This window comes from Stegodyphus dumicola, chromosome 1 (assembly GCF_044657685.1).
Source record: "Stegodyphus dumicola isolate Sdum_Otavi_A_Nest chromosome 1, ASM4465768v1".
In the NCBI taxonomy this organism is placed as follows: domain Eukaryota; kingdom Metazoa; phylum Arthropoda; class Arachnida; order Araneae; family Eresidae; genus Stegodyphus; species Stegodyphus dumicola.
In genome coordinates this window covers 285,138,336-285,159,254 of record NC_140768.1, presented here as the reverse complement: position 1 = coordinate 285,159,254, position 20,919 = coordinate 285,138,336, and the positions used below count along the sequence as shown (strand labels likewise).

The following is a 20,919-nucleotide window of genomic DNA, read 5'->3' as shown; positions in this document are numbered from 1 at the left end:
ATTTTCTGCCTGGTGATGGATGTAATAAAACCATTATTGGCCCTGATAGTTGATGTCAAACTTTGATTTTATTTATTTAATATCTCAGATTATTTCATTAATTAACTTTGTTGGCAATGCAAGGTATATTCTATCGTTTTTGCTCCTCAGTTGGCTAAAACACTTATAGAGCTCTTTGTTATAACATAGGTACTAGGATTGGGACCAGAATTAAACTTCCAGCAGGGAAAAAAAATGAGTATTTACATAGTATACAAAAAATTATGTACATGTGTTTTAATAGCAAACTTCAAATACATTTTTAATGCATTTCAGTCAAAAATTATGAAAATTAAAAAGCATAAAATATAATACATTAAAAAAATTAATAAGTGTACTTCATTTCATGTGTATATGCACGTACATGCCTATATGTAATCAGAGTCACATTATGTAAGTTACCTGACATGTAGTATATAAGCATGTGTCTTTCATAACACTAGTACTTAATTTACTCTGAAATTTACAGTTTTCATTTTAATAATTTTCTGTAAATTTAACTGAAACAATTATATGACAACACATAGCAAACAGTTTTCTATTGATAGACATATCTGCCAATTATAGTACTACTCATGCTTCTTTTTTGTTCTTATTTACACGAATTCATGTGCATAAACCAGAATATAGAAAACAATGTATTTGATTATATCATAGCTGACACTATTGCCAACCATTAAATTAAATGTCTTGTCTCTTATAACAATAAATCATATTTTTAAAGAAAGTATACGGTTATTAGGAAAATTTTTAAAGTGTGTTATTCTATTTTAGTTCTTTGTTTATAGAAATAATGTACCCGTTTCTCATTTTTAAAAAAACATTCACAACAAATGTCTTAATAATAGAAATGCAGCATTTAAAATTTTGTTTGTGTATAATCTTTAAACTCACCCAGACCCAGGTTTCTTTATAAAGTGTTGCACTGTAAGTGACTAAAAACATTATTTTGAGATCATGTTTATTCTTTACATATTTTGTACCAATAAAACCATGATTATCAAGAAATATAGTTTTACTACGGAAAAATTAGTCATTTTAAAAATTCTAATAGTGTAAAGTATGTATTCTACAAAATAATTCTAATAGTGCACAGTACATATTCTAAAAAATACTCGAAACTTCTCCGCATAGTTAATTCTAAAAAAGAATTTATAAAAATTAATTCTTCTTGATAAGTGAAGAATCTATTTTGTTGCTAAATGTGTTATTTAGGAGTGCATTATTTATATGAGGTTTAAAAAAACATCTGCATAATAGCTAAAATTGTGGTGTATCATAAGTGTGAAGCACTAAAATTAAAATTTGCTTCGATTTATTATTAATTTCAACAGATTTATTTAAGAGTAAATAGCGATGTGAAGGATTTAAGAGTAACTAGTACTCCTAAATCCTTTGTATACCTTTTATTTAAGAGTAAATTAAATTAAATTTATATTTAAGAGTAAATTAAATTAAATTTACATTTAAGAGTAAATAGTGATTTGGTACCTTTTATTTTAGTTTCAATACTCTTATAATCCAATTTTGATAAAGTAAATGATACATGACATTTTTAGTAAATTATTTGCATTATTGTCTCTTAACTTAGATAACAGACAACTTAATATATTTAATAAAATAAAGCAACAGTACTTTTTTTCTATTCTTAAATAATAATAATAATTATAATAAATCAAAACTACTTTTACTTTATAACTGAGAACTTTATAAAACAGAAAACTCTGCTGTTAAAATATAAGCCATTCTTCTATTGATTTTTAAACATTAATTATTATTAATGACATAATTTGAATTACAAAAAAAAGCATATAATGTTTAAACATACTGTTGCTTCGTTACATGCTGGGCACATGATTATAATTTTCTTTTCTTTTCCATGAACATTAATGTAATATTTACATGTCATGCATTTAACTCCATCATATGAATGCCCAGGGGTTCGTTTTAAGATGGTCGGAATGTCTTCACTGGTGTATGGAAAGACTTGAGCTCTTTTAACTTCAGCTAAAAAGTATCATTCATTTTTTATTCAATTTTCAAAAGCATTTAATCAGCAATTCAATTGGAAAGCATAATGAATAGTTCTATAAATTGTATGCACCATTTAACCCTTTGATGGTCATGAACGAGTTCAGCTCCCATTTATGCACTGCAATGGGCACAAACAACTAGTTCACATTACATAATTGTGACTAACAGATATCCTGCATATTTGAAAGAAAGAATTGCTTAATCTCACAACCACCAAAGGGTTGATATCAAAATCTGTGCTTAAAAAGAATGGTTCAAGTGATGTCATTGTAAAGAAATAAATGATCATCACTAAAGCTGTGCTATATCTAAATAGAATATGCTCAGGCTATTACCAATGGAGTTTGCTTGATTTATATTTTAACATTTATTTTACTAAATTTGGCATTTCATTGATTTTATGATTATTTTATTTTTTATTTTATCCAAATGGCGGGTATATCCTTTATTCAGCATTGGCCACTCCTTAGGCCAGAAGTGGTGGCCATTTTATTATGGAAGCACCTAATAGGTGGCCACTGTTGCCTTCTATGAAGGGACGGACAGTTGTCTTCTCTGGGATTCAAACCCAGCTCTTCAGTACCACAGTAGACTTCCCTAACCACTATATACCATCTGGGCAGCTTCATTCTATTATATGATATAAAAGTTCATCAGAAAATACAGTTTTCAAACTTTACTGAATTACAAATTTTTATTTTGAATACAGTGACTATTCACATAAGAAACATGGCCCCTGTATTAAGAGCAAAAATCATATATAATATGAAACGTCATACTATGATAAAATGATTAAAAATATAGTTTGGAATGATTATACACAATTTCCAAATCTTCAGTTATTGTCACTTACACACAGCTTTATTGCATGTATTTTAATATACATGCCTTTAAATGCTTTTAAGCTGAAAGTAATTATTAATTTTTGAAAATGAGAAAGGAGTTTTATAGTAATTGTGGGGACTGACATTGCCTTAGACTAAATGGTTAAAGCCAACAATAGTCACATCCTTTGTTGAATGCATCTCTCTTCCCCTATAAAATTGAATACATAATATTCAAAGTCAGATCTAACAGATAAAGTCTCCAGCCTGCAAAAAATAAATCAAATGCAATACACATTTAACCAGAATGAGCTGTTCACTATAAATGTGATAAACTGATGTGTCCATTTGCATTAAAAAAAAAAAAAAAAATGGGGGGGGGGAACAACTTGCTGGTATTTCCACTCCCAGTTAAACACTTGAAAGTTGATAATATAAACCTGAATATTTGTAGTTGAAGCATCCAATCAAAAAAAAATTATATCTTATGAAACATAATGAACTATTAACCATAATTTTATGAATTTGTGTAGAATGAAACATGACACTATAACACATAAATACAAAGGAAAAAATTTAAGAACATTAGCTATGATATTATACTGTAGAACGAAACAACAAAAATGATAATAATATTTACAATGAGAGTTCTGAAAAAAATTAAGGCTTATCAATTTAATATGGAATGTAAATTCTCCAGACTTGTATACACAAAGTGTTCTCGTGCTGGCAATAACATTATTAACCACAGTCTGGGAAATTAAGTTCCACGCATTCAGAAATGCAGTCTTTAGAGCATGTACATCTCTAGTAGTAGGATGTCTCCTTGTAACTGCTTTTCCAAAGTAGCCCCATAAGTTCTCTATCAAGAAATTTTGCTGCTACTGTTCACTCTATGTTTTCACTTCAAGGAATTTGTCAATGAAGTTTGCTCAATGCAGATGAGCATTATGGTCCATAAATAAAAAGTGAGATCCATATGCATCCCTGTAAAGTCGTACATAAGATTCTAAGATATCATTCTGATATATGTAACTGCTCACAGAAACGTGTAGGGAAGCACGTTCATTGATCATTATTCCTTCCCATACTATCACACATGCGTTTCAGTCATGTTCTATATTGTTCAAAGAAAAATTTCATGTTCCTGACCCTCTCCAGACATAAACACATTTAGAATCAAACTAAACTTCGACTCATCAATGAAACATACACCCTTGGCTTTTTGGCATAAAGGCCATTTTCATTAATTCTTCTGTATACAGTTTGCCATGATACATCAGTTCCACTGTAAACTTTGAAGTTGACTCATGAGCAGTAGATTTCCTGTTAAGACAGACAGTTATTACCAGATATTGATATTGAGAAACAGTTTTATTCATTTATGATATTGTCCAGGCCTCTTTACAAGAGACTGAAATTATTTTGAAATCCAAAGTTCTGAAAATATTTCCACAATGTAGAGACGGTCTTGAAATATTCAATCTGTCACTGCTTCCATGATTGCCTGACCTACTTCTAAATGATGGATAGTTCACCACTTCGCAGATTATTCCAAATGGCACTTTAGGCACATAACAAACTAGTCTGAGTCCTTACACTGAAATCAAATGCTGTATTGCAGAAATTTGCTCAGATATTCACTTTACACAGAGCTTGATTCACCGTTAAATAACATAACACCTCAATTTGTATATCAGAAACCATTTGATCACTTTGGATTGGATAATGCTATAATTAGTCTTGTCTTTCACACATTCCCTGAAAAAATGGATTACATTGAATGGCTATTTTATGGAATGTCATTATTTTTGCGGGTGTAAAGATAAATTTAAACATGACTGTATATCACTTCAAAATCTCCTGTATAGAGATATTACAGCTTGTAAATGCTAGGTATTATAGTGCAGGAATTGGTAACACTTATTATTTTGATGAAATGTGATTTTTTCCCCATAGTTAACATTAAAACATCTACTTTCAAGCATTCAAAAATTAATAATGATGGTTTTTGAGTAAATATCACTCTGAAACTGGAATAAAAATAAAATCCTGAAATTCCTTAAGAACATACAGTTTTCAGAAAATTCGTAAAATAATGAAAAGTTAAATGAAATAACTTCTTAAAATGAAAATTTACTTTTAAATGGAAAAATAAGAAAAAACATTAAAAAAGTATTGAAAACTTTCTTATAAAAATAATTTTTACTGAGAATATATAGTTTTTACTAGTGAAGAAAAGAAGCATTAGAAAGAATTTGAAATTTTATATCCTTCAATTCTCTTCAGTTAAAATTCTACTTTAATGCAATTATTCTCGCTCTTTCAGTACAAAAATATATAAACATAAATATGTGCCAGAGCTCAAACACATGATAATTTTATACTTACTCATTTCATATAAAAATTATGAAGATCACATATCTTGTCTCAGTTTCTCTATAAATAACATCTCTAATTCATCTTCCCATCTATTGTAAATTAAAAGAAATATCAGTTTTCATACACATACGTAACCATGTGAAAGATAAATATATTAATTTAAATTCTGCCAAAATATTACCTCAGATTGATATTACGTAAAAAAACTCTATTTCAATTACAACTGATACAGGTCCTCTGCTTCAAGAAGAACAATTTACAGAATATTTGGTACTCAAACATTATCTTGACTGTCCAGCTGTAAACTAAGAACTTAACATGAACTATATAAGTGATTTTGCATTGATTCAATGCATGCTTAAATTTCATTGTAAAACAGAAAATGTATGCATAAATTTGGAGCATGAAAGAAAATAGTATATAGTATAACTAATTTTTGTGGTTAAGTTCAGTATATAATTTTTCCTTAAATAATTTTCATTTGCACTCTGATTTTTCATATCCTTAGTTGTTATTATTGTGATTAAAAATTTTGGTTGCAGTAATACCGCTAAAATCTAATAGCTACACACATATACATATGTATGTACGTATATACATGCATACATACATTTCTGGACTTGATCACAGAACAGTATCTTTTATTTTACTTTGAAAAAAAAGAAAGAATTTTGAAAAAGAAATCTTGGCCTACAGAGTTTATGTGGTCTGAGTGAAACAGTTTGTAAATATGTATATGTACACACACCACATATATATGTGTGTGTGTGATAAAAGGACTTTACAGTATTGATGGTGTAGAATACAGAATGTTAAAGCTGTAATTAAGAGCAAGCAGATTAAATCTTATTTCAGTAAACAGGGTGCAGCCACTAACAACTTGACACTTGATTTTTCATGTTCTTTCATACAGATGGTTTCATGCTGTGATTTCATTTTTTCTTCAAAGTTCTTCTTAGGATTCCTTTTTACACTTAACATTGAATTTATGTGTATTCAGCTTTTTCTTTCACTTTGAAATTGATTATATACATATATATTAGACACACACATACATAAATGCATTTTAACATAAAAGTACATTATAAATTGAAACTTGTAAAATCCAAACTTAAGAATATGAATACTTCTAAATTAAAAGAGATAAGAATTTAAATATATAAGAGATAAAACTGCACATTAAAAAAAAAGCGTTTAAGGCAATAATAATTTTGCTTTGCTAAGCACAGTAGTTTAAGCCTTTTAAAATTATTTGTCAGGTGTTATAATCAAGTCATATCTACTGGTAGTCTTAATTTTTAAATTATTTCATAAAACTTCCTAAAAAAAAAAAAAAAAAAAAAAAAAAAAAGCATTTTAGAAAAACACAGAAGCTCTCTTCTTAAAATGAAAATTTATATATGCCACTAATAAGCAGGAATCTATCATAAACAGAATATGTAAGCTACATAAAACATTAAATTTTAAGCAACTACAGATACAGAAAATAACGTAGAAATAACTCTTTAAATAGCTGAATGTACACATACATTTGTGATGAAATTCTAGATCTGATATATGATGATGCTGGAGCTGTCACGTAAAAGTTGAGAAGTTGATTGACACTGTTTCTTATTTTTGGCCCAGCATTATGAACATACATCAAGAGATGAGCTAATTTATTCTATTACTATAAATGTATTTTTTCAAATAGTATTAACATCAATACAGTTGAAGGGAAAGAAACAGCAGTTTACATTATAGCTGAACAAAAGTATGCATGAGATGACAAGGATTATGTTATTAAGTTAAGAATATTAAAGTTATATTCCTCAGCAGAAATAGAATCATTAACCAAAATGAAAATATTTTTATGAATGTGAAATACATCCATAAAGTCCAAATATTTTATGGAGGTGATCCACATCCATAAAAATCTCTCAGATCTGGTTAATGGTAGAATTTTTAATACTTTTTTTTATCATCAGCTTTTCAAGAATTTGTTTCTCAAGGTAAACAAATGGCACTAGGAGCTTAATTTTTTATCATTAAGTATCTGTATCAGTGGTCGGCAAACTCATTACTCAATAAAACCAATTATCAACAGATCAACAATTGAAATCTCTATTGAGAGCCACATTTGTTTAAACTTAAATTATATAGGTAGGTATATTGTTATTGACTTAATTAGGGTACTCTTACACTGGCATTTATTAAGAATGTCCTCAATCTGATAAATGCACGTACCCTGAGGTTGATCCTTTTCCAACTCACATTTGTCTTGTATACTCATTTTGTGTAGCTTCTTTCGTTCATCCCTCTATATATCCAAACCATCTTTTAACATACCTTTCTCAACACTACATCTTTTTTCACTCCATAACACTCTAAAATTAACTTAATACTTGAGTTTTTAAGTCTTAGCTATGTAGGTATTTCGAATAAAACTTTATCACATTAAACAATGGTACTATTTATTGATAAAATAAAGCTATAAGGTATCCCAAAACTTAAATCATAATATTGACAAATAAACAGTAATGCAAACAATGGCCTTGCATCTCCTTGGAAAGTTAACTCGTGTTCATATGTTGTTGCTTTTAATTTTAAGCATGATTACAAGTTCTTATCAATAAGCCAACTTCTCAATTTAGACTTGATAAGGTTCATGCTTGAAAATGATTTTTGCATGAATATGTAGATCCAAATAAGGAATGAACAGCAAATGTTAGTTTTTTCAGCTGATTATATGAGTCATGAATACTTTTCCATGAATTAAAAATCAACATATCTTCCTTCTCTGGATCTTTCAAAGCAGACCCCTTGTGTTGTGAAACAAAGCTCACATTTGTTTTTCTCTAGTGTTTCTATATGAGAGCTAAAATGTTCAAATTTCGAGTTCCATAATGGTTTGTTTTTCAAATCCATAAATTGGACTTCAAAGTTGCCAGTATCAATATTAAAGGGAGTAAAATTTAATTCTGTTAGAGTAGTATTAAGAGGTTTTATTTATTTATTATTTTTTTTTTTTTTTTAACAAAGGCTAATGTGGCTTTGCTGTTTTTCAATTTCCAAGACCTTCTCTGAAAAACTTCTCTCATATTTAAAACTGTTGTTTTGAAATAGCAAATGTCAATATCAGAATTATTTTCTTGGTAATGTTTCAACATGCTTGAAACATGAATCAAAATTTCTCTTTCAAAATCTTGAGCAAAAAGAGATAATTTGTTTTCAAATGAAATAATTTCTTTGAACATCGAAAAAATTGCGTTTCCTTTTCCCTGTAGTTTTTGATGAGATGTAATGTCTAGCATGAAATAAAATTTTTGGATCCACTGATCATTCGTTAGTTCTGGATAATAAAAATAAACACCCTTTTCAAGGAGAAATGGTTTAATTTCTGTTAATAAAGATACAAAATGTTTCAAAATATTTCCTTTTGATAACCAATATACTTTGATATGCAGCAGAAGATCTGTATACTCCTTCTCCATTTCATCTAAAAATTCTTTAAACTGGATATGATTAAGAGCTTGAACTACAGTGAAATTGATAATCACCAATTCTATAACTTCGCAAATTTCTTCTGGAAATATCTGCACACAAAGTGCTTTTTGATGAATGATTCAATGGTAAGTAAGTATCTCATTTCAGTAATAGCCCATTTATCAATACATCAGTAAAAATCTTACTAGAATCAGTACAATGGCAATTTTAACTTGATGCACCAAATAACGTAAACATAAAATTTCATGTCAAAATATCTGGGCTTTTAGTTTTTAGACATTTAATATTTGAAGTTTTATCCACATTATATACAACCCCAACATCGTCTATGTATTTCATGTTGCCTAAATGCAGTTGCTAAGAAAATTTCTGTTTCAGACATTGGAAAAAATTTCATATTTGAAAAACTAAAAAAACATTTTAAAAAACTAAAAATCATATTTTGAAACTAAACTTCATTTTTACAATATTTAGTTTCTTATATAAGTTAAAAACGCCACTGAATGGTATATTAATTAAAAACATTGCATTAGTTAAAATTTGGCATATGACAATTACTACGACAGCACAAGATGTACAATCAAAATGCCAGAACTGGTACAAACAAATTTTCCTAGGAATAGCACTGGCGGATACAGTTTCAGTTGTTTTCATGCTCCTGTAAAATTTCACAGCCTCTGTGCTGTATTTTCAAGATTTCTTACTTTTACGTGAGTGCGCCTACATGTGGTATTCTGTAGAAGAGTCATACTCAGGAGCTAAAGAGCCACGGTTTGCCGACGAGTTAGGCCATTCTTGAGTTTCTCTTTGTTCTCATCTAAGCATATTTTTTTAATTAATTAATTAATTTTGCTATTTTAAACTTTTCAGTTACAACCACCACTTCACTTTACACTGCCAAGTAATGTAAATGGTGCAAAACAGAGTACTATCTAACATCATATTGTAAAGCAAAGTCAATACCAATCTGTTTTTTATGACTAAAATACTATTTTTGGATCATGATTTAAACAAGCATTTTCTTGTTATAGATATATTTTAACTGTTTTAGACCTGTTCCATAAAATTATCAAAGCATAATCATGAAAATCTGAGATGCAAGAAGTATATAATAAGATACTAGTTCGGTATGAAAAATCATACATCAATGTGCTAACAGAAAAGTTATAAAAAACAAGAGATCCAAACTTAACTGTTGAGATCAATGGAAGTTAGTTTACCCCCCAAAAGAATAATATGGGCTAATTTTGGCAGTATTAGATGAGAAATGAACATGATGCTTTTGAAAACAGAGCATGATCAAAATGTAGTTACTCGTAATGCTGTTGAAGTATTAATATTTTAAGATTGAAGGCAAGCATGCTTTGAATTTTGAACATTTCAAATTAACTCATAAGTATAACTTTATTGATTCCGAACGAAACTCATATTAAAAAAAGCTGAGGCCTGGCAAAATGGAGAAATAAAAAACAAGGACAGCTGGCAATATCTAAAGAGCTATCTCATATAAATCATGTGCAGACAAAGAGTTTAATCTGGGTACAGACAAAACTCTTTTAATGAAATTTTACTTGTTATAAAAAAATTTCTGAGCTCCTAAAATAAACATTTTTCTACAGCATAGACTAAAATTTTATACACATTGTAAATTGTAATGTTACAACTGTAATATAATGCTAATGGGCAATGTAATAATTACAAAAGGCAGAAGGCAAACGTAATAATTAAAAAAAATTTCCCTTTATTTTTCTTATTTGCTTTATGTCTTAGAATCATTTTCATAGCCAAATTTAAAAAATCTGTTTTGTTATCAAATCTTTTAATATAATTTATTTCTGCTTTTAAAATCTTTTGCCTTTATTTTGTGTATTTGTCCAGAAATATTTAATTAATTTGTTTTATAATCACCATTAAATCTATTGCTATTCTTTCACTTTGCTTTGTTATAGCATGCACTTTTTTTTAGTATGATATTTGTAACTAAATACTTATGGGTGCATAAAATCCGAGATTGTGATGAACCGAAGGGAAGAGAGATCAACCCAAAAGTACCATAAATACAAAAGGCACTTTCCTATTCATAGCATCATTTAAGAAGAGTTTTGGAATGAAATTATGAATTTTTGAGTAATTTTATAGCCATTCAAAAGAATGACATTAAAATCTAATTCAAGTTTCCACTATGACCAACAACTGTATTCAACTTTTGAACAGGAAATCATGAGTTCAAACAAGCAAACAAACACTTCAATTACCTGTATTAGCAACATTAAAATCTACATGATTTACAGTGATCGGTTTAATACAATTTGGACATAAAATAAAAAATTCAGTGTAACATGTAACCGTCTGAAATATAAAGTCTCGCAAACTCTAATTTAGTAACTATGATACATATTAAGGTATGTGTTATATTGAGAATTATTTCGTTGAAACATACAAACCACTGAAATTAAATTTATTTTTGGAATTTGTTATTTTCTATATGCATATAAAAAGCAAATTCCTTGTAGAGTAAATGATAAACACTTACGGATACAAAATCGATTTAGCACTTTTATAAACAATGGCTACCAGATCAACATAAAGTGCTGTTACTACTGGGAATGTAAAGGGTTAAGTTTTAAATAATATAATATGTAACACTATATCTAGCTATGATCTTCACGCATGATAAAAATATATAAAAATAATTTTATTGCAAAGTTTCTAAATATTTTTGTACACCAAGCTTTGAAGTATATATACAATCAGGTACACCAGCACCTTCGTATGAGGCACCCAAAACAGTAAGGCACAAATCGTGCTTCTTTATGTCATTATCGATTGCAATAAGCTTCTTGTAATGACCAACAACATATTGAGGTATACAATTCCGTTGAATAATAACTTTATGTCTCACTGGTAACTGACTTATACCTAGATGCTTCTGAACTTCTTTTAATGCAATACTTAATATAAGTTCCTCTGATACTGTTTCTGGATCACCAAGAATATCTCTGAACCATCTACCACCCATCATACATGTCAAGCGAGTCTTACTTTTACCATTCAATTCAGGAAAGAGACAAGAATCAAAAACTACTCCAAGAACTTTAGAGTCTTCAAATGATGGTGATAAAAATCCAAAACCATTTTTTTTCAACACATTATTTTCAAACTCAAAATATACAACAGCTACATCAACTGAAGAAATCGACATTAATGTCTCAGCCAATGATGAATACTGGTGCAGCAATTTTGACAATTGATCAGCAGGAATGCAGGAAAACACATGATCTACTTCAATTTTTTCATTTTCAACTTCCAGTAATGCTTTATTATCTTTAAATGTCAATTTGGAACATTCAGCATTGAAGAGAATGTCACCACCACGTTCTTCAATAGTGCAAGCTAAAGCATCAATTATCTCTGACAAACCTGTTTTAAATGTCCAGCTTCTCCACATTTCACTACATGACTTCTTTACCAAATCACTATACATATATTCAAACATTGGCTGGTCATGCCGACTTTTTAACAAACTTTTAATGAACGAACCATGCTGCTGTTCGCCTTCATACAAAGATGGAAACATTGAACGTACACTTAATTCCCGAGCATCACCAGCTGCAATACCTCGGCACAAGGGATCAGAAACAAAATCTGCGATTTCTTTACCAACTCTACGATCAACGAAGCTATATACAGATTCATCATCTATTTCAGATTTTTTAGTCCACAGTTCTTTCAATCCATATAGAAGAAAGGTTTTCGGAAAAGGAGGCGTTTTAGCCAGCATTGACTTAAAATCTCTTGGAAGAGGGTAAAGTTCATTGTTTGCCAGAATATAATTAGTTTTTGCAAGAGAATGGTTCTTTGTTACTGGTAAAACTCGAGATGCCAAGTTCAGTTCTTCAGCCAATGCTATGGTATTATATCCTGCTTTAGATCCTACACGGATTGTTCTAGGTCCATGTTCAAACACAGCTCCATCAGGAAACCGAGTTGTTTGAATCCAACCACCGAATTTCATGTTTTTTTCTAAAAGAAACATGTACCGTATTTTCCGATGGCCCAATGTTTTTAAATAGTAAGCGCATGATAATCCACTTATTCCACCTCCTATAATTGCAACTGTAGCCATGATATAAAAAAGAAGTATATTATTTAAACAAAATAAGAAAGTTAACGAAAATTTAATTTGGTATTAAGTGGTTATGAAAACGTTAATAAAAATAAAACAGCAAAGGAGAATTCGAATAATAAAAATAAGCTTGTTTTGCATCAGTGAAGTCTTTGGGCCCAAAGGGCAGGATTTTGAGACGTAATTTTTGAATTGATAGGGCTAGGTAATTACTTCAAAATGTTAATCTATGATTTGAATTTACGGCTTTAGGCGTTGACTTTTACATTACAACTATTCGCTCCTTGATATGGCGATAAATAAAGCTAGCTATTCAAGATGGGCATCTTGACATGTGCCGCCATCTTCAAGTTCGAGGTGATTGAAAAAGATGTGCGTATGTGGGGATGGGGATATCTTAGGTATGCAAACTCGTGGCATTTGATACATTTTCTGCTGCCCACGCCTTTCCCTGAAAGAATAACAACAGCATATAATGTTAGTAAATCTGGAATTCCATTCCATATCGAGGGGTATATACAGCCTCTAGTGCTATAAAAGACTCTTCAGATGATTTCTTTCTAAAAGTATTTTCTCAACCAGTACCAGATTATGAATAAACAAATATTCAGTGTGACTTAAAAAAAATTTCATTGAATTGTGTGTTCCCAAATTTTACAAATGCCAGCCTGCATGTTACCCAGAAAGCTGCAAATACCTCTCTTAGTGATTTCCATGGTAAATAGTAAGTATCAATGTGAATACCTTTTTTCACATGTAAAGGGACACATTTCCAATGATATCTAAGTTAACACGACTTCTAAAAATCGTTAGAAGGAGCAGCATGTCTCCAGACACTTGGAAGCTAGTTGCAGAATGACAGGTATTGAGGGGGGGGAATAGGTATCCATCTACAACCAGGATTTCCATTCTTATTTCATGATAATATTCCTTCTATTTTTTTAAGAACTGCAGTATTAGGCAGTGGCGTAGTTAGGGTGGGACAAGGGGGACATCTGTCCCCGGGCGCAGCATCCATGGAGTGCCAAAAAGATGTTACAAAATTTTAGAATGAAATTTTTTCATTCTTGGCATACAGAAGGGGCACAAAATGTTCAGTTGTTCCTGGGTTCTGAAAATCCTAGCTATGGCTTTGGTATTAAATAAGATTTTATACATTTATTTACTTTTTAAATACATTATGTATAAAAAATTGCAGTTTTGTCTTGCGGTCTGCACTACTGTAAAATATTTACTCCATTTGACGTACCGAGTTTGACATCCCTGCCTTAGTGGAATGAACAAATAAGACTAAATATTTTTATAACATACGACAGATCTTAAAACAGATGGAATACAAACTTGTGCTAATCTATAATGATGGGTAGGAATATTGAGAATGAATGTATATATAAATGAGGTGGAACACAAAATCCATGCATGCTTTGCCAAGTGTTTGAAAACTTCAAGGAGGCTGAGTCACCCATTGGTATCATGTTCGTATTACTCTCTATATTCGAACAAACTTTTAGTACAAATGAATTTATATATGAAAATTAATTCTAGTTTTCGTGTTCGTCTCACTACACAAGGTACTTATTTTGAATTTTTAGTATAATTTTCGATTTAGCCATTTCTGTGTATTTTGGTGTACTTTTCTTTGCTTGGTATTTTTTGCTCTTCGATTCTATTTCGTAATGTAGGTTATTATGTATCAGTGAAGTTTCATTCTAACCTTTTACCAGTTAAATTCCCTATAATTTTCCACGTCTGCTACATCATCCATTACCCGAGGGGTTGCCTTTTTATAACAAGGAAGATTTGAAATGCTTTGCTCTGTGATTATAACCTTCGGACATGTTGCTTTCGATGAGAGTTGGATCTCCGAATCCGAGTACTCCTGTGATGCACCACTATTATCCCACAGATGCTTCAAAACTCATTATGCAATAAGGTGTAATACAATATTCTTAGAGGTAGTACGATTCTAATGAAATTTATCTTAAGGGAGTTTAAATTATATTCACTGCAAATAAAACTTGATAATAGTTTTGCCTGGAATAAGAGCGAAGAGCTACTTCTCCAGCTCCACAATTTCTGGTTCAACTCCGGAAGTGAAAAAGAATCCTCAGCGGCCGTATTTCTCCCGCTGTGATTGTAAATCCTTTCCTTTTTTTAAATTTTGGAGTATGGGATCTTGTGCTTATGGACATACGAATAGAATAGCTAAAAATGATTCTTTTCAAGCTTAAGTATAACTTTTTCCATATAAATTGGTAAACATAATGAGAAATGTCACCGTCTCATTTATTTTTCATTCCAGATGTAAAAAGGGACTTTAAGGTAAGCAAATTATATTAAATACATTTTCCTGTTTTTGTTTCTAACTGCTATCCTTGTTCTTAACATACAATGATACATACTCATGTATACCTTGTTATGAAGGTTTATGTATTGTGAAGCCCCAACCGACAAAGCCATGGGTTCGAAAATATTGGTTCTTAAACTAACAAGGCAACCTTCTGATATACAGCTTTTATACACCGAAATCAAACGTTGTATTGCAGAAATTCTCCTAGATATTCACTTTACGCAAAGCTCTTGATTTACCGTTAGACGACGTAAAGCCTTGATTTGCATATAAAAAATTTATCACTTTTGAATGGATAATACTATAGGAAACCCTTATAAACACGAATCCCAAGGACCGAAAAATCAAAAGTTCGTGTTAAAAAATTCTTGTTAACTGGGGATTCAAATTTTATTTTTGGAATAGTCTTTTCAGCATATTAATCATTCTCAGCGCGTAGGCATAATATGTACTACAGTAAATTACGTATGTCGTCATAGAAAAACACTACATTACTACACGAATTTCTGTATTGTAACTTGAAAAAGGTGTATTCAAAGATCTTTTTCTGGTGAAAAATTCCTGTATCTTGCGTTATCGCAGAGGAAACGAAAATGCCAGATAACTTCATCACCAACTGTACTCCCGACTTCCGTAAAAGTAGCGGTCCGTTCGAATGTTGCAGCAAATCTTTCATAGTGTTCAAAGAGCGTGAAATAATAATATTTTTCTCCTCTCTTTCTTCTGAGGCCATTTATTGCACCTCAGACACAGCTACAGTAAGACCCCGCTTAACGCGGGAGATACGTTCCATCGAAGTAGAGCGTAATGCGAAACAGCGCTAAGCGAGGCTATCTTAACATGTAAATAATGGGGTTAGGGGAAGACGGATAAAAAATGGTTAGGCATTAAATTTAATAATGTTTTTTAATAAAAATAAAATCAAACATTTATTTCTTACAAAAATAAAAACAATATAAACGCATATACTTTTAAAAACAAATAAAATTCTCAGTCAGATCATTCAGTCTATTCTGGGTTTCCAATTTTCTGCCTTTTTGTCAAGAAGGCATTATGATAGATTGGCTTAATGGCATATTGCGTTTAATTTCGTCGTCAATCCATATAGACAGTCGTTTTTCCATTTCCTCTTTAATGTTATTTCTAGAACGGGTAATTCTAGTTGCAGAGCTTGACGTAGTTGCAGTTGCCGATGACAGTATTTTTTCTTTATTCTTAAGAATTGTCCTTATTGTTGAAGTTGCCAAAATCAATGCAGCACTAATTTGAGATTGACGTTCACCAGAATCTAATCTTCTAATCACTTGCATTTGAGTTTCCAGTGAAATGCTTTTTCTGGTTGCTTTCTTTTCTTGTTTTTTATTATCACCCATGATAAAAACTAAAGATCATAATATTTGTCACTGTATTAATCGTTATAGTATTATACAAATTTAAACTTACAATAATGTCAACAAATGTTTCAAATGATAAAAATGCGTCCACAAAGCAAGAAACACAACTACACTGTTTCGGATATGTTATTTGGAAACCTAGCGCTGCGCACAATTTCGGAGAATCCCCGGGTTGAAATAAAAGAGCGCTAAACCGAAACAGCGCTAAACGAAACAGCGTTAAGCGGGGTCTTACTGTATTTGCATATCAGATCCCACTGAGCATAGAGGGCAACATCGTTATCTGGCCTAACAAACTCCTCAAAAGTAACACTAGGGCTCGCAACGCCTTTTGTAGAATATTCCACTCATCAGGTGAGTGGTATCGTTGTCAAAATCTAAGTGATCAACAGGATTAGTATCTTTGTCTTTTGTCTTGATGGCACAGATTTCCAAAATGCAGCAATAGCTTTATTGGATTAAGCATACTTTCTGCATTAAGTTGTCATTTCCGTCTCTTTTTCAGCAGCTCGAATTGCAGCTGTCACGATTTGTTTGCGATAAGACCTCTTCATTAGAGCAAGAATGTCTTGATCTAAAGGCTGAATCCAGCTTGCTGTATATGGGGGGAAAGTGAACTTTTGCATTGGTTAAGTTGAAAACTTTGAAATATAGTGTTAAATGAAAAAAATCTAACGACGCAATAGACTAAGAAAAACTTTTGTAATTCATGATAACTGAATTTACATTAAGTTCTAAAACTTCCTAACTTCCTATAAGATTATGTACATTGAAAAAAAAGGGGGGTCAGTTTTATATCTCCCGTTCTACTGGGCTAATTGACGAAATTCAACTTGCGTTTTTCATGTCTTGAAAGCGCGACTTAAGATACGTATTAGATTTATATTTAGCATCGTTCTAATATAGGTATTTTGAAACAAAAATCGGACTTTTTAACATACCAATTTTTTTCATATTTCAATTCTACGACTCAAATTACGCCAAACTACCAAGTTTTGTAAAAGTCGCACGAGTAGTTTTTAAAAAATTAGCTCCCAAAATTTTTACTCAATTGAGTTCGGTATATATTTATTAATCTCTCTTTTTTTTTTTTATTAAACTTATTTGATTCCTACTTTCACATTTCGAAATTTAGGTTCATTCCAAATAAAATTCACCCATTTTTATGATTTATTTTTAAAATTTGTATTTCTATAAATTTTTCAAAAGAATTTTTGAATTATAATCTCTAAAGTTTTTACAATCATCTTAAAGTAGACGTATTTCTAAGCATATCTGCAAAAAATTACATTTTTTTTATTCAAAATTTTCGAAGATATACGGGAATTTATTTATTGCCCCAATTTGAAATTTGGAATATTTGTTGAAAGCGATAAAACATGAAATCTGGTTTAGACACTTTGCTAAAATTATTTGGAAGTAGAAACGATGTCACTTTTTTTCCGCTTATGCACAATGTAAAAAGGTAGGAATGAGGTGCCTTTTTTTCTGCTCCGGCATAGGGAAGGGAAAGAAAAATTGGTTGCCGCATATTAAGAAGTTCGCTGGGCGCAAACTGAAAAAATTTCGCCAAAACAGATTTTTGAATTTCTCCGTAAATTTCGCACCAAATTTTACAAAATTTAATATCTAGGCATAATTTGAGTCGTAGAATCGAAATATGGAAAACAATTGGTATGTTATTTCAGAAAAAGTCAGATTTTTGTTGAAATACCTATGTTAGAACGATGCTATATATAAATCTATCATATATCCTAAGTCGCGCTTTCGAGACATGAAAAACGCACTTTGAATTTTGTCAATCGGTCCAGTAGAACGGGAGATATTGAACTTTCCCTTCGCCCCCCCCCGCAGTGTACATCGTTGCTCAAATAAAAATTTTGTTCATGTTAACCGGGTGTTCGCCTTAAATGAATTCGTGTTAACTAGGGGTCACTGTGATTATTACATTCCCTGCGAAAAGAATTACATCGATTGCATACTTTACGGACTACCACTATATTTTGAATATCTAAAGAGAAATTTTGGGATAAGTGTGTAGAGCCATTAGGATTTTTTTTTTATACTGGAGACGTGAAAAACGAGCGATGCCCTCGTCGGGACTCGAACCTGGACCTCTCGAATACGCACCGAGTGTGCTACCGTTACACCACGAAGACATGCAAAAAGGAGGGAAAAAATACCTTATAAGTAATACTATAACCTTATAAGTAATAGAGAAAATACCAAACACCATATCAGAATAGCTATGTCATTAACAAAGAGTGCTATATGAATTTTATGATATTGTGGAATATGTTAAGGATATGCTAAGTAATAAGAGGCTTACTCAGCATCGAATAAACAGCAATAAGACGGATTATACAATCTAGAAAATTAAAGTTTTAAATAAAATTTTGATTAATTAATTCATAAATAAAGGCTCAATGCGGTTAGATGCTACGTCTTTGTTAAAGGAGCAAAAAGCCTCTGGGAACATTTGAAATTTGTATCATAGAGACGAGGTTCCAAATTCGTCAGTTTTAGCGATTAAGCGTGGTGACTACTTTAACAATATTAGGTTATTTGAACAGCATACGGAAGCTGTTTATTTAAGGGAAAGGATGCCTTCGCAGAGGACTTTATAAGAAAAAATATCTGATATTCAAGTTATATATGCAAAAAACCCCAAATCCAATCATGCAGCTAGTCCATTCGCCTGGGCTAGAGTCCATGTCAAGCTACTAGTATTCAGCGATCTTAACCACCGGGCCACTAGTCAGGCACTTTCACAAGAATTATAAAAGTAAAATTTGATATTTATAGAACCCCCTAACCATTCCTGAAACTGTTTTTTCAGACACTTTATATTATTTTGAGAAATTTTGTTACAGGGAATACAAAGGATCAGAATTTAATTAAGTCTAAAATCATAAGTTAAAGAAATATAACCTGCAACCACTTTTTTTCCGAAAGCTTGTGAACAAACAATATTACACTAATTAAATTACAGCTGTCAATAAGTTATTATTTAAAGGAAAATTTTTGTAATTTTTATACAGCTTTAATTTCTAGTTTTTAAGATTTAAATCTAGAAAACCGTAATTTAATATATGATACTAAACAAAGGAATTTATTCAGAATTTTTCTTAAATGAAAATCATTAAAAATACATACCCGAGAAAAATATTAATGGGTTTTAAATTTTTTATGTATTAAATGCGTTGTTTCTTTTAAAAGTTTCATGAATTTAATTCTTTTGTTTATTAAAAATTTATTCTTCGTTGCCATTCCATGTTTATTCAATATATTGAACAATAAAATATTATCTTTCATTTAGTTGCTCTGAAAAGCAAAGTTAACTGTTAGAAATTAATGGAAACCGTGATATATAATTTCTAAATATTTTGTATATGACTCTTCATATTTACTTTAAAATCAAATAAGAGTGCCATATCAATGTATGCTAAGCGTAAAAAAAAAAAAAAAAAAAAAAGGCACAGATCCTTTCGTGGAAGCACAGATCTGGAGAAACATACACACTGTAAATATGCAGATGTATTCTGTAAGCAGTGAACATCATATATCCGACAAAACAATTTAGAATTTTGTTCCATTCCGAGGCGCAGAATTTATGTATTCAGAGAGTGCATTGCATTGGCATCCCTCTTATCGTCGTTGACATGTTCAGTATTTATTTGTTTCAATATAACCAAGTTAGCTTTACGTAAATACAAATTATATTTTATTAATATAATTTGTGAGTGGCAACAGTATTTGATTTCAGTTAATTATTGCTGTGAAAAGAATAATTTTAAAATTTATGTATTAGAATGAGGGATTCTTTCTCGACTTGCCCGGAAGAATACATGTCGCCAATAAATATGTCTTTATTTTGAGAATCTTTAATATGAAATGCTTCTTTGCTAAAGAACCGCTTTTATGAAGCCTGGGATTCAAAGTTAGAGAGTTTAGTAGCAGAAAATTCGGTGAATTTTCGGATTGCATCTTACAATCCTAGATGTGCTCGATAGTTTAAGCGGCCATTGCAAGACTCCAGACTTAGATTAATATATTTTTCTAATCATAATTTGGCATCTAGAGACAGATCTATCTGCATAAAACGAAACTTAAAGTTACTTTTCTCCCCCCCTCCCTGATTTAATTCATAACCATAGAAACAATACCTGAGGGAAAATGTGGAGTCGCTCTAATATTTTCCCTCACTTCATTTTCGTTTAGCATATCCCGCTTCGTGAAAAACATGCGAATGACGGCTGAACTGAACTGCAGGTTTAATAACCT

General features: G+C 30.8%; 2 protein-coding genes across 3 annotated transcripts in view; both read right to left on the bottom strand.

Moving 5' to 3' along the window:
• LOC118195297 (type I phosphatidylinositol 4,5-bisphosphate 4-phosphatase-A-like) overlaps window positions 1-19,857 on the bottom strand; it is a 42,869-nt gene extending 23,012 nt beyond the window's left edge. For both annotated transcript variants that reach the window (XM_035366592.2, XM_085808161.1), the window contains exons 1-3: window positions 19,792-19,857; window positions 5,289-5,368; window positions 1,868-2,046 (exon numbers count right to left, since the gene is read on the bottom strand). In XM_035366592.2, coding sequence (XP_035222483.1) covers window positions 1,868-2,046; window positions 5,289-5,292 — 183 coding nt within the window. In that variant the 5' untranslated portion in view covers window positions 5,293-5,368; window positions 19,792-19,857. The remainder of the gene's footprint in view (window positions 1-1,867; window positions 2,047-5,288; window positions 5,369-19,791) is intronic.
• On the bottom strand, window positions 11,440-13,037 carry Ppox (protoporphyrinogen oxidase). The gene has a single exon (XM_035366590.2). The coding sequence runs from the start codon at window positions 12,889-12,891 to the stop codon at window positions 11,461-11,463; it is 1,431 nt and encodes a 476-aa protein (XP_035222481.1). The 5' UTR covers window positions 12,892-13,037; the 3' UTR covers window positions 11,440-11,460.
• Window positions 19,858-20,919: the final 1,062 nt, after the last annotated feature.

What these genes read in the sequence shown, in the direction of transcription:
- Ppox (XM_035366590.2), bottom strand. Translation starts at nt 12,891, where the DNA reads ATGGCTACAGTTGCAATTATAGGAGGTGGAATAAGTGGATTATCATGC.